At 38.2% G+C, this 13,375-nt stretch overlaps 1 protein-coding gene across 2 annotated transcripts; it reads right to left on the bottom strand.

The window, feature by feature from the left end:
- Positions 1-243: 243 nt before the first annotated feature.
- RBM46 (RNA binding motif protein 46) lies at positions 244-11,194 on the bottom strand. Of its 2 annotated transcripts, none has more exons than XM_066632277.1 (4): positions 11,044-11,194; positions 9,734-10,201; positions 6,655-7,437; positions 244-443 (listed from the first exon to the last, which is right to left on the bottom strand). In XM_066632277.1, exons 1-4 carry the CDS (start codon positions 11,192-11,194, stop codon positions 244-246), a joined length of 1,602 nt encoding a protein of 533 aa, XP_066488374.1. The 2 variants fall into 2 exon arrangements, with proteins under 2 accessions (XP_066488374.1, XP_066488375.1); XM_066632278.1 differs by lacking the exon at positions 244-443 and adding an exon at positions 2,670-2,725.
- Positions 11,195-13,375: the final 2,181 nt, after the last annotated feature.

Below are 13,375 nucleotides of genomic sequence, written 5' to 3'. Positions count from 1 at the left end.
AGTTTTATCCCATCTTGTGAAGTGAAAACTTTAGGAAAAGTTTTGTCCCACTTCTGTGAAGTGGAAACATATTCGGAACTTTATCTTCATAGATAAATTTATTTATAAATTTATAAGCAATCTGTAAAACGGAATTAAATATTTAACTCACCAAAACCAATTGTGTGGACCCGATTTAAACTAAAACTACATTATAATTTTCAAATAAAATGCATACTAGTGTCAACCAGCTTTTTCTTTTCCTCAAAAGAATGAGGCCTGATTGGAGATATACAGACGCTGTCCAACGTGGTTGCTGCTGGCAAGTGGAACTGTTGGTGACAGAGGATAGCTTGGATAAGAATAAGGTCTTGATGTATATGGCAGCATGCTGGTTGTTCCAGAAGAAAGAGTAGCACTAACTGGAGAAATGTTATTTATTGAACTTCGACGGAGATTGTAATCTGTTAAAAAAAGAAAAGGCAATGTTTTCATATGTGAATAGGCATTCAGTTAATTCAGAACTGAAAATGAGGAAAATATACAGTTGATACCCTGTGTATGCAGAGACTACATAACAGAGCATGTGTGCACATTGCATGACTGAGACCAGTCTACTCACCACTCCTTCCAAAACTTTATTGCTCATTAACAGTGACTTGATCCAGCAAACCACATAAAGCAGAAGTGTTGCTTTGGCCCAGAGTCCTCTTATACAACATACATGAAATGAAATTGATGGTTTAGAATAATTTAAAAAGAGAAAAGAAACTGTTTTGTGCTTCAGGGTGAAGAAGAGGGTTCATAAACCTCCCCCCAACCCACCATTCCTCTGCTCCAAACCTCTACTATACTCAGCTTTTCCCATCACAAACAGGCTTGCAACTATGTATGAAAAAAATAAAGAACTGTAACCAGGCACGTGTGGAGCAGGTTTGGGGGATGTTTAGGAGTGCAGAAGTGACCGGTAACAGAAGGGAAAACTGCCACCTGTTCTGTTCCTACTCCACTACAAACTGCTCCTTCCTAAAGCATTTTTCCTTTTCATTTCCTGTGGTTATGTTGAATATTTCATGAGGCTTCTAATTAGGTTTGGTAAAGAGATTTCCTTTCATGTACAGATTTCAGTTGCATCTTTAAATCTGTGGATTTTTTTTTACTGCCACACTGATGGTTTTATTAAAAAATCAAAACTGTTTCCCAAGAAGTAGGCTACAACAACCTTTAATTTTTGCATCAGAGACAAAACAGTCTCAAAAAAATGGAAATAATTTTCAAATATTCAGTCAATACTTGAAGACCATGCACCTATTGTAACCTTACTTCTCCTAGCAAATTAGTTCAGAGATACCTGCGGCATCTCTGTGTTTTGTGTGCTCAAGGTGGCACACAAAACAATTTTGGTGGCATATAATACTGCTTCTGGAGTAGAGGCATATATTACTGCTTCTTCACTCAGCTCTCAACAAGGCACCTTTCTGCATCTTGTGTCCCCCCTCCCGTTTTGTTGGCAGGAATGGATTATGCCTGCCTGCAATGGACTCTGAATAGAGACAGACAGGCATACTCAATTCTAGCCATACTGCCTGTTTGCTAGATGATACAGGAGGGGGAATTCCCAAGAGGTAGGGAGAGAAAAAGATATGGTGTGATGGCCTGAGTCAAGAGAGTTGAGTGAAGTATCCTCCAGGATTCAAATAGGAACTGGGAGGATTCACAATTCTGAGGAGGGATGGGACAGACATTCTTGGGGTTTTAAGACCAAGGCATACAAGAAGTCCCTCCCAACACCAAACTCAGGACTTAGTGGCTTTTCTTTTGTGCTGGTTCAGAAGCTGAACAGAATTTATCTGATCAGCAGCTGTGGCCAATATTAAATACCTGTCATTGTTGAGGCAGCAGCAAAAGTTTCACTGAGAGTAAAATATGGCCATTTTCCTTTCCTTGATTTTTTTTACGTTTTATCATATGAACCAAATCTGTTCCATTTAAAACAATTCAGAAGACTTATTGGTTTCCTTAACAAACTTTATAAAGAATGCTTTCAAGCATTTTCTTCTCTCTCCATTAAAAAAAAATTTTCACATAGAAATATAATGATCTGCTGCTCAAAATTACCAAGGGCACATGAGAATATTTTATAAGATTAAACAAATAAAAGAGTTGAAAACAGATATAAAAGATTCAAGCTAAGAAACAGAAAGAGGAGTATACAAAATTAAGTATATCTATATTCAAAATAAGATCCTTATAGCTTACACTTTATCTCTCTACTGGTAATTCAAAGTAAAACTGCTTCAATATTAAAGGAATGTACAGGCACCTTTTTAATGACAAGGTTAGAGGCACAGTAAAGAAAGTGTCAATATTTCAGGTGATTACATGCAAATTATAGAAAATACAATTCTCCAAATGCAGAGGTACTGATCAGAGCCATGAACGTCTATCTATAATTCTATCCATATTTTTGCCTATTATTATCAGCAACACTAACATTCTGTCAATATCATTAACATTCTATCATGGAAAAGCTTTAAGTACTGTTAAGTTAAATGCAATGCTCAAAGTAAAGACGACAACCCTGAAGGCAGTCTACTCTGTAAACATCAATTTCATTCCTGAGGTAATTCTAGGAGTTTAACCAGGCATGAATTTGATCCACTTGTGCTTCAATCAAGTAACTTACCTGCTCACTTTCTCCAAATTTTCCTACACAGGTCCAGGCTGGGGAGGTTATATACCCTTTCTGCAAGCAGTGGAGACAGAATGGAACAATCTTCAAGGTGATGTTAACCCTGACACAAGTGTAAGGAATTCTGGGACTTACTTAACAGCACTCCATATTTTGCACTTTCAGTGTATGTAAAGGTTTAGGTCTCATAACAGTATTTATCCTGCATATGCACAAATTATAACTAACAATCTTAATTGTTGCTGTGTAAGTACAAAGCTCAAGAAGGGACATACCAACAGCATCACCAGCAAGTACCAGAAAACTCATTATATAATGTGCTCTTATGCTACACTTGCATTTGCAGGATCTGCTTGAAATGCAAAACTGAAAATGCTTTTATGTTCTGCAGTGCTGATCTCAGAGATGCACAAGGCAGAAAAGAAAACAATTATCAGAGGCACTGAGCACTTGCCCCTCTGCCTGGAAATAACGTAAATCAGAATCACAAAGAAAAATATATTTTAACACATAAAACCTTCCTTTGTACAATATTAGCTAAAATATAAGATCACTAATCCCTTTTTAGCCTTTTAAAATTCACTATCAAGTTTCAATTCTCTGTATAAAAGAAAGATAAGCTAGAGGTTTCCATAGTATACTGAAAGCAAGACACATGATTTGTGAATCATACCAAAGGTTTAAAGATCATAATCAGTTTCAGTCAGAAGCCAGTATTTGCTCCAGAATGCAATTATGAAATAAAATTAGTTGTCAAAGAGAATTTAAATAAGAACCACATCAGTTACCTAACGGTTGCTTCTTCCACAAGCAGTCAAGATGTAAATGCAGAATGAAAATGTGTAAGAAAGAGTTAACTACAGGTATATAAAAATTTAAGTGCACTGAAACAGATATATTATGCTGGATCCTGACCTGCTCCCAGGTTCCTCTGCCTGCTCCGTTCTGCTTGGATTTGTGCCACCTCAGGTGGCGGCTCGCATCCAATTAGACCCACTGGAGCTGCTGCAGCACAGCACAGGGTAAGGGGAAGCGATTCCCCTTACCTCAAGCTACGCTGCTTTCAGGCCCAAACTTGCGCTGGATATAGCACAGGCCTGCTGGCCTGCCTGTTCCAGTGCAAGTTAGAACTGGGCTGCCCATTAAGGATGTTACTTCACATCTTCCAAAATTTTGTTCATGATCACCATCTTCTTAGGTTCTGCAAATGTCTCAAACTTAACAATTTGATGTATTTGGTATCTTTAATACATTAGCCTCTGGATCATAGGAAATCATATTCTTTTGTTTTAAAAAGTCTCTCAAACCATGGCTCCATCCTTTTACAAGGAAAGGAGGAAACTCTTTCAATTTTTTCTTTCTCTGAACCACATATGAAAAGAGCCACAGTGGAATTTCTCAGTTTTCTAGCAGAAAGTCTTCAGACTGCTGCTTCAGGTGGCAAGGACAACTCTTCCCCCATGAATTGATATTTCTGGAGGAAGCAAGTTACAACCCTTCCTCAAAAGTGAGCATGCCAATGAAGAATGGCTTCTGATGGCTGTACAAAGAGGAAGTCTGGTTTCTTTATCCAAAAGTGCATGAGATTGAGCAGGAGAGTAGAAGCAATCCATTTCATTCCACTGGATCTCTCTGAAGGGAAATTGTAGTTCTCCTACTTGCAAGTAGATTCATGACAGTAACTATTTCTCATGATATCCATGTAGTTATTCTAGGCAATGAAGCAGCTTTTTAATTCTGCTTACAGACTTGGAAATGCAAAATCAGTTTAAGTGTCTTATTGTGAAAGTGACAGCTGGATGTTTTCCCCAAATGCACTTTTGAATACCTCTCATACTACTTGTTCCATTTGTAAATTGTGTACAAGCAAGAATAAAAATGAAATTCAATATAATTATAACTCAGTATAAGTTTTATAGCCATATTGCAGGTTAATTTAAACTGCACATGTGTATAATTTTTGGTTTGCTCTACTTGCTTCTTCTAGAAGAATTCAGCTACAATTCTAGATTCTGCACAGCAGCAATATACAATTAATATGAACTGAAGTGGTACATCACATTAAAGCAGAGGTGTCCAAACTCCAGCCCTGGGGTCACATGCAGCCCTCAAGGCCTCTCAATGCGGCCCTCAGGGAGCCCCCAGTCTCCAATGAGCCTCTGGCCCTCCTGAGATTTGTTGGAGCCCGCACTGGCCCGACACTCTAACAGTGTCAGAAAGATGATGTGGCCCTCCTGCCAAAAACTTTGGACACCCCTGCATTAAAGTGAAATTAAAAACTAGATACCAAGGAGGAGCACGTCATCTGCAAGCTCTCAATAACAGCAGCGCAAGTAATCTATGTGTGTTTTGGTAAGTACACTAGAATCAGCTTTAGCCAATAAAGGTTAAACTGTGCCTCATAGGGACAATACCTGAATGGTCTTGTCACTGATTTACAATCCTGAATGGTTTATAAGTATTACTGAAGATTATACATAGTCTTGCCTTGGCATCTGCAGGGGTTCCATTCCCAGAACCCCCGCAGTTGCCAAAACTTGAGGATAAACAAATCCATGGGTTCAGGGCACAACAGACCTCTGAACATGATTGGAGCTGTGCTCTGGTCACATCCAGAGGGTATTCTGAGGCCCAGGGAGGCCACTAAAAAAAAACACAGAAGTGATGTACTAAGGCCTCCCAGAGACCTCAGGAGGGTACAGGTTGGAGGGTACAAGTCAGGCCTCAACGCAGGTTGGGGAACCCGTGCTGAGTCAAATTCACAGATGACAAGTTCCAGTTAGAATGCATCACTTGAACACCCAAAACTAGAATGTATTTTTTTTAATAAAACTGTTAAAAGTCATCAGTGTCTTCCAGTTCTCACCAGACAGACAATACAATAATGGTGGCTTCCTCAGTCAATCATAGAGACCAAGACAGAATATCAGGAAGCTGAAGCTACAGATTGGGATTGGGACAGACTAACATAGATGCATGGGATGTTTACTATAGTGACATCTAAGAAACTAGAACTAAACAGGAAGCTGAGCTGAGGTCCAACCTCAGATGGCCCTTCTTTTGAGATTACAAAGGCTATTCACAGAAATGATATTCCTACAGCAAACACAAAAATGATATTCCTACAGAACACAAAAATTCTGAGTACCTTAGACAAGAAGCCGCACCTGCAGGAGAACCACAGCAAACAGAAGAATTAGATGAAAAAGCCATTACCCAAATGGTCCAGAAAGAATGTCAGTATGAGACAGAAGCAGAATATAAGCATTGGCCATTTCAGTGAATGAGACGGATCCTGCCAGCTTTCCTGCAATGAAAATGGCCTCTATTGGCCTGAGGTTTTTTGAGGTTTGGTCAACCTAAACAACCAGCTTCATTTTACTCCCACTAGCCCCATTCTCAAGCAAGGGGTGAACAAGTGCAAAAAATGCTCCTCCAAATCAACTTAGAAAATAAAATATGCTATAAATGCTCTGAAAAAATATGAGATGCTTACATAGAGGATTAAATGTATTCTTGTTCTCTAGAATGCTGTGGTTTGAAAGTTAAAAGATAGAACCTAAAAGTACCATCTTTCTAAAAAGGAGAAAAAGATAGAATACGTACATCTTACTATCTAGACTAGAGCAACAATTTTCAACCACTGACAAATAGTTTGCAGGTGTGCTGTGGGGTTTGGGGGGAACGTCATTTATTAGCAAGGACACCGGGCAATGTGAGCCCCTGGCCAACCCTGTGGTGTGCCCTGTCAATTGTAAAAAAAATGGTGTGCCTTAACAATTTTAGCACCTTCTTAGTGTGCCGTGAGATGAAAGGTTGAAAATCGCTGATCTAGAGAGACGAAGGATTGAAGAATGTCTCTATGCAGCTTGCCTATTGCATACCAGTGGCCACAAATGAAACTAATTGATTTAGATGGATTGTGCTAGAATAAACTAAGAACCAGCATAAAATTAAATAAAATCAAAACTTTAATAACTTACCCAAGTGTAGCAGTGCAAATTGTGCTGCTAATTCTTTTGCATCTTCTATGGTCGTGCATAGTTTGTCTGGCATAAAATAACTCTGGGATCCATTTGCAACTGTAGGAATAACAATCTTATACACCAGCAGTATCTTTCCATCTTGACTTGTAGTTGAATACAAGTAATATTCTGGCGGTGCCCAGTTATTTTTGTTGCAATAATAATCTAATTGCATTACTGCAGAACTAAAATGACTAGATTTTAATGAGTACATGCTAATTGGAGTAAGCTTTGTTCCTGGGAAAAAAGGGTAAGTGCACCTTTCAATTTCAGGGGGACTTGGACTATGCTGTCCATTAAGTCGAACTGGAAGACTAGTGGGCTTTGCAAGTGGTTTTTGATTACCATCTTCTTTGTTTGCAAAGACTAGGAGATTTTCAGAATTGGGACTAATTTGACCGTTCAGATGTTGCCTCCAAGTGCTCTCCTTGTTGACTGGCTTTGCCAATGTTACTTCAATGCTAGCTCCATCAATACATTTTCCATTCATAACTGACATAGCTGCAACAGCATCATCTCGATTGAAAAAATGGACAAAAGCATAATCTCGAAGTTTTTTTACACGCTCAACAGTTCCTGGTTTAAATTTGTTAAATTCAGCCTTAATTGTTTCCTCAGTGGTTGAGATCATCAAGTTTCTAACATACAGCACTTTGACTCTCTGCATCGTTTCTTCATCAACTTCTTTCTCTGGGTCTGCCCAATCTACCTGAATAGTATGGCCCCATAATTGGAATGTTCCTGTTAAAAGACAAAGTTTAACAATCTTCACAAGCTTCTGTATCAAACATTTGTTTACTACAAATGATTAAATAATTTGGCAATTGTGGACTTGCACTCACTTGGAAGTTTATATCTAACTTCTGAAACGCTTGTAGTATTTATGTAGTCAACCAGAGCCCAGGTTTTATTCTCCACTATATATCTGTTGAAGTTTGAGCAGTGAGCAATTTGTAAGTGTTACATTTGTTTAGATGTTCACGCTTTTAATATGTTATGTATGCCATGGGCTCTCTTATTACTGTTGGTACGAACTGCTTTTATGGTATTGTATTTTAAATACTGTATTTTATAGCTGTGTAAACTGGCCTAGATGCTCCTTTATGGGGAAAAGAATAAAAAATGTATGAAATAAATATTGCATTTAAAGAGTTATTTATCAGATCATGTAGATACTCCACAACATCTCCAACTACAAATATTTCACTCATTTTGCTTTATGGAAAAATATAAATATACATCTGTTCTCTGACACTTCACTCATTTCATTTTAACTCTACTTGTATACAAAAAAAAGAATATGTACACCAGTGTAAAATCACACAAATTTATTTTTCCATGCAAACTTGAGTTTAAAATCTGAAGACTGAATAAAAGAACATTCAAAACGAAGAAATTTGAATGTATGATGGTGTAATGTAAGCACATTTTTCCTTATACTAATGTACACCCATGTAGAAAAACGTCAGAGAAGGCTTATGCAAATCAGCCCTGACAATATGGACCCTTTTTCTTTACATAATTATACTGTGTTTTAAATAAGCTATGTGCACACACACATGCATATGTGTTTGCAAATTTATGATCCGTATGTAGTATTAAGATTTGCTGTCTTTCTGTCATGTTTCCTTTCTTGAAGTCCGAACTCCTATTTAGTGATTTTAAACTCAGTCTCCTTTACCAGTATTTCCTCTCCAAGTATGCTCTTTTTCACTTTTCCAAATTGAGAACTACAGTTTACTTCATGGTCATTTATTATTTAAAATAAACCAAAGTGAATACATTTGCTTATTAGTCAGTGTCACAAAGTCACATTAGAAGGCTGCTTCTAACCTCAGGCAACCCTCCTAGGAAGAAATGAGCTCTTTTATACTCTGTTGAGTTAAGTGCTCTTTTTGTCTTGGCTAGCATTGCTCCCAGTAGATCATATTCTGCCGATCACACCAAAAGTAGTGCTCAAATAGCATGCAGTTGCTTACCTGATCAGAGAGTGATCTTTCAATCAGGCAGTGATGCCTGTAATGATGCCAATAATACCTAAAGATGCCTGTATCAGGGCAGAAGCTTATGAAATCAATTCCTATTTCCCAAACAACTGGACTCTAGCAAACTGAGTGAAAAATGACACCTCACACTCTCCTTTTGAAGTGACTAAAAGCGTTTTCTGAACAATTTGCTTAAGTCCCTCTCCTGACTACCTCAAAGCACATCATGATTTGAGACATTTACTCTTTTTTCATTTATCTACCAAAACATGCCTGCAATAGTGAGCTGCATCTATCATCTCTTTGGTTTGTCTTTCCAGCAGTTCCTGTTTAAGATGTTGATGTAAAAACATCCTATTTTTTATCCCATTAAAATAAACACAAAAGTATCTCTACACAGTATGTCTAATCATAATTACTCTGACACAACAAAAAGGAGCTAAAAGTATTTGCAGAAACTCAGGATCCAATCCTAGCCAACTTTCCAGTGCTGATGCAGCCATGCCAATAGGTGTGTGTTGCATTCGGGGGGGGGGGAGTTATGGAGGCCTCCTCGAGGTAAGGAAACTTTTGTTCCCTTACCACGGGGCTGAACTGCAGCTGCATCAGTGCTGGAAAGTTGGATAAAGGTTGGGCCCTCATTTATTTAGGACGCTTATTAGAGGCATTTAGTTTCCACTTGGATGTTATGGCCAATGTTGCAATGGCAACAGATGAACATATTTAAACATAGATAAGATTCAATGATGTAAAAAGCAAAGGAGGGTCAATTTTAAAACAAAAAAGAAATGAGAGAAAAGCTCTTAGAGAGGGGCTGCAGGAAAGTTCATTGTGGCTGGAAAATGGCTTAGCTTTCATTACCTACAAGCCTATTTTAATCTTAAAACTGGATCTTTAACTCACCACTTTCTATGGAATTGGAGCCTAATTTAACTACATGAATCTGCTGCTGTCATGTCTATTTTGGCCTTCAGTGAAGTATAGATTCAGGAAGTGGGGAAATGATGAAAAATACATGATTAAACTTTTATATGCAAAAACAAAAGATTTACCAGGAATTAATTTTCTCCTTGCCATAGCTGCAGCTCTATGAGATTCATATTCTACAAAAGCAAAACCACGATTCTTTGTCTTGTCAGTTGCACTTGGGTACACAATGACGTCTACTACACCTTCAGTGACTTTTTTCATTTCATCTAAGATCTCCTCTTTCTTTTTTTCTTTTGGAATAGCACCAATAAATAGTCTGCAGTTATCCAAACTCACACAAACACCAATAAATTTTCCAGGACGAATCTCATAATTATTTAGGATCCTGATGGCAAGCTGAGCTTCTTCTTTAGTTGTATACATCACAAAGGCATATCCCCGATTTTCACCACTAAATTCCATCATCAGTCTGAATTCATAGATCTTTCCAGCTCTTTCAAAAACAGGAACAAGTTCATCTTCATACATATCACGGGGAATCTTTCCCACAAAAACTTCACAACCTCGGGGTGGTGGTGGACCTTCCCAACCTTAAAGAAACATTGTTCAGCACCATGTTATTACAGAACACTATGACAATATAGTTATATTCATGTTTCCCTTGCTAGGAACTGTTCATGTATAAGTCATGGTTATCACTAAAAAGATCTACAATTTTGCTTCTACAAAAGTTAGAAAATTCCTAGGTTGCCACTTCTTATCTATTACATAGGCTGGGCACAGTCTAATTTTGTAGGAAATATAGAAATTTGGATTGTTAAACAGCACTGTATCCCCCACCACATCTCCCTCTAATTTTCAAATTAAATATAAATCATGCACATCTGTCATAAGGAAGTAACTGATTTAAACTGAACTTTTCTAAATAGAAGCGGAGCAGATACGATTGCAGCCTTACTCCAACTGGCTTCAGTAGAAATCAAGCCGCTTTATTTCAACCTATTTTATCTTAATTAGTGTACAGGCAATCAAAACACATAAAGTTCACAGTAACGTTATGTATGAAAAATCTAGCTCTACACTTTAGCAATCTAACTGCAGAGCTCTCCATCAATGTTAGACTCATATTGGAGAAGGGGCTGTTGGTCATGTAGTGTGGTAAAGAACACTCTTTATATGCAGAAAGATCCAAATTAAATCCCTTGCATCACCAGGTAGAATTAGGAATTATCCCTGGAAATAATGCTGAGAGCTGCCTATCAGTGTAGCCAATAGCGGTCTAAATGGACCAATATGGTCTAGCATAAGGCAACTTCCTACCTTCAACTCCAACAGATGTTGCACAAATACTTTCATATCCTGTTTTCATTGCCAATACTAAACTTAACATTCTCAAAACAAGCAGAAGACAGTTTATAGTCTACATTCTTACCTGGTGGAGGTCCACCAAATTTTCGTTGTCCATTTTCTTGAACCATGTTATAGCCCGTCTTTTCCATAAGAGCCAATAAAGCAGCCTCATTCTGCGTACCAGTTCGAACTTTGGTGCACCCATTTGTTAAATCAGTATGTTCTTCATTCATAGCTGTAGCGTCTTCAGGAAACTGGCAAGATGTTCACAGAATTCCTTAAAGAGTAAAATATTTTCTTTTCTTTATGTAAAATCTTGTTATGAAAACCATATATTTACAAAATTGTAAAGAAAATATATCAGATTCAGAAACTTCATTAGGCTGCAACAGTTTTAATATTGTATCCACGTATACAACATTTCAGACCAAAAAGCATGATAAATTACTTCAAAGCTATTAATATTTCACCAGTTTTTCAAGACAATTTGTATTCTGGAACTCACGCATTGAAAAGGGGTCAGAATACCAGGAGAAGAAATAATTTTAAATATTATAATCTTATTCTGAAAGAATATTTTCTTCTGACAATATTCAGAAAAGAAATAATTTTGCATTGTCAACCGAAACTTAAAAGCAACCAAACTGCAACTTACCACACAAAATTCTACTTTTCTGCAACTTATTAAGCCTTCCTTGTGTAGCTTTCAGAATGCATTCAAATACAAATCAAAACAAGTTTTTCAAACAAAAGCCTCAATACAGATGATGCACAAAGGAATTCTGCTCTGCCTTAGTCATCCAATCAAATGAACCTGAAAAAAAGAAAATATCAGTGATACCCATAAGAACAAAACAAAACAAAAATAAACTAATGTAGAGTTTACTAAAAGTATATTCAGCTCAACTGCACAGAGCTAGGAACAGTAGCTAACCTTGTAACTTTCTTCTAAATCTGCAAGTCTATGGGCTTCCTTAGGGTCAAACAAGGCATGACAACAAGTCACAATTTTATTTATCCATGTCTGCCATTTAAAGGAGATAGACTTAGGAGAAAAATATTCTTACATAAAAATATGCATGCAGAGGAGGTAAGCTGAACTCTCTTCTCATCCTACCTACCTCCTCTCACTCTGTCTCCCCCCAGGCACTTTTTTCCCCTAGCACTTTTCTACCAGAAGAGAGGTCAGCTAGAAAGAAAGTGCTTAGAACAATGGTTCTCAACTGGTGGGTCACGACCCACCAGTTCATGTAACACTTCCCCTGTCCCTTTAAGAGGCAGGGGAAGAGAAGGGGCAGGGAATCAATCCCAGGATCATATCCCTAAGGGGAACAAACGGGGGGGGGGGGTGCTTGTACTTATATTTATGTAGTTAGGGCTGCTGGAGGTGCGGGGAGAACAGTGCAGTCCTCTGCAAGGCTCCCAGAGGCTTGGAATGTTCAAATGAAGTGATTGCAGTGCAACTCTTAAAAACAAGAAGCGCTTTGCGATTGCTCCATTTCAAGATTCGAAGCCTCAGGGAGTCCTGTGGAGGGTTGTGCTGGGCTCCCCACACCTCCTGCAGCCATAACATAAATATTTATATATTTATATTTTCATAAATATAAGTGCAAACACCCCCCTCGCCTCCCTTAGAGACACTTCCCTGTCCTTACTCCTCCCCTGCAAAGCCTTACTGAGGGAGTAAAGCTCCCTCAAAGTTTGACAACCACTGGCTTAGAACAATGAAGCAAAAGGAGGGTCTGGTTCCCCTCACCCATGAGCTCTTTTTGTTGTTAAAACTGACAAACACCACTATATATATGACATACATAAATGGACATGAATAAACTCATGAGTAAACATGGCTTTCACTGTCATATCTACCTTGATCCTTAACACTTTTAATCGGGAACAATGTTTTCCAAAACCACCAAATGTTTTGTGAATCTTTGCATATAGTTTCCACACTTCTTGGTCAAGTGTGACCAAGAAGCACAGTCAAGTCTGCCCCTTGGACTAGGCATAGGATCTACAGGAGCAGGTTGAGAGCTCGATCCTATGCATGTCTACTTAGGAGTCAGTCCCCTTATAGTCAGTGGGACTTACTCCCACAAAAGTATGGATAGAATTGCAGCCTTAGTCTTCACTCCCATCAAGAAAGAAAAATGCTACCTTTGGGGGCATTCGCTTTACTGTACCACCCACACAGGTGACCTGGCACCCACTGATAGGAATTCAGAGGGTGAAACAAAGTGGAATTCCCCAGTAATCATCAAAATATGCAAGCATGTCTTCCTCATGTACATGCACCACCTATCACAACGTCAGATATTTTGTTGGTATAAGTGCATAATTCTCACAGTAAGGCAGAAGAATAGAAGCACTGTCAAGACTCAGGAACTTAGGTCTTTTATCAGTGATTTGGGGGGCAT

This window comes from Tiliqua scincoides, chromosome 6 (genome assembly GCF_035046505.1).
Source record: "Tiliqua scincoides isolate rTilSci1 chromosome 6, rTilSci1.hap2, whole genome shotgun sequence".
Lineage (NCBI taxonomy): Eukaryota > Metazoa > Chordata > Lepidosauria > Squamata > Scincidae > Tiliqua > Tiliqua scincoides.
The sequence above is the reverse complement of the archived record's forward strand: the minus strand, read 5'-3'. Positions and strand labels throughout refer to the sequence as shown.

Coding starts and splice junctions, on each gene's coding strand:
- RBM46 (XM_066632277.1), bottom strand. CDS start 11,194: ATGAATGAAGAACATACTGATTTAACAAATGGGTGCACCAAAGTTCGA. Junction 10,202..11,043: donor ATTTGGTGGACCTCCACCAG/GTAAGAATGTAG, acceptor TGTTTCTTTAAG/GTTGGGAAGGTCCACCACCA. Junction 444..6,654: donor ATTTGCACTGCTACACTTGG/GTAAGTTATTAA, acceptor TTTTTTTAACAG/ATTACAATCTCCGTCGAAGT.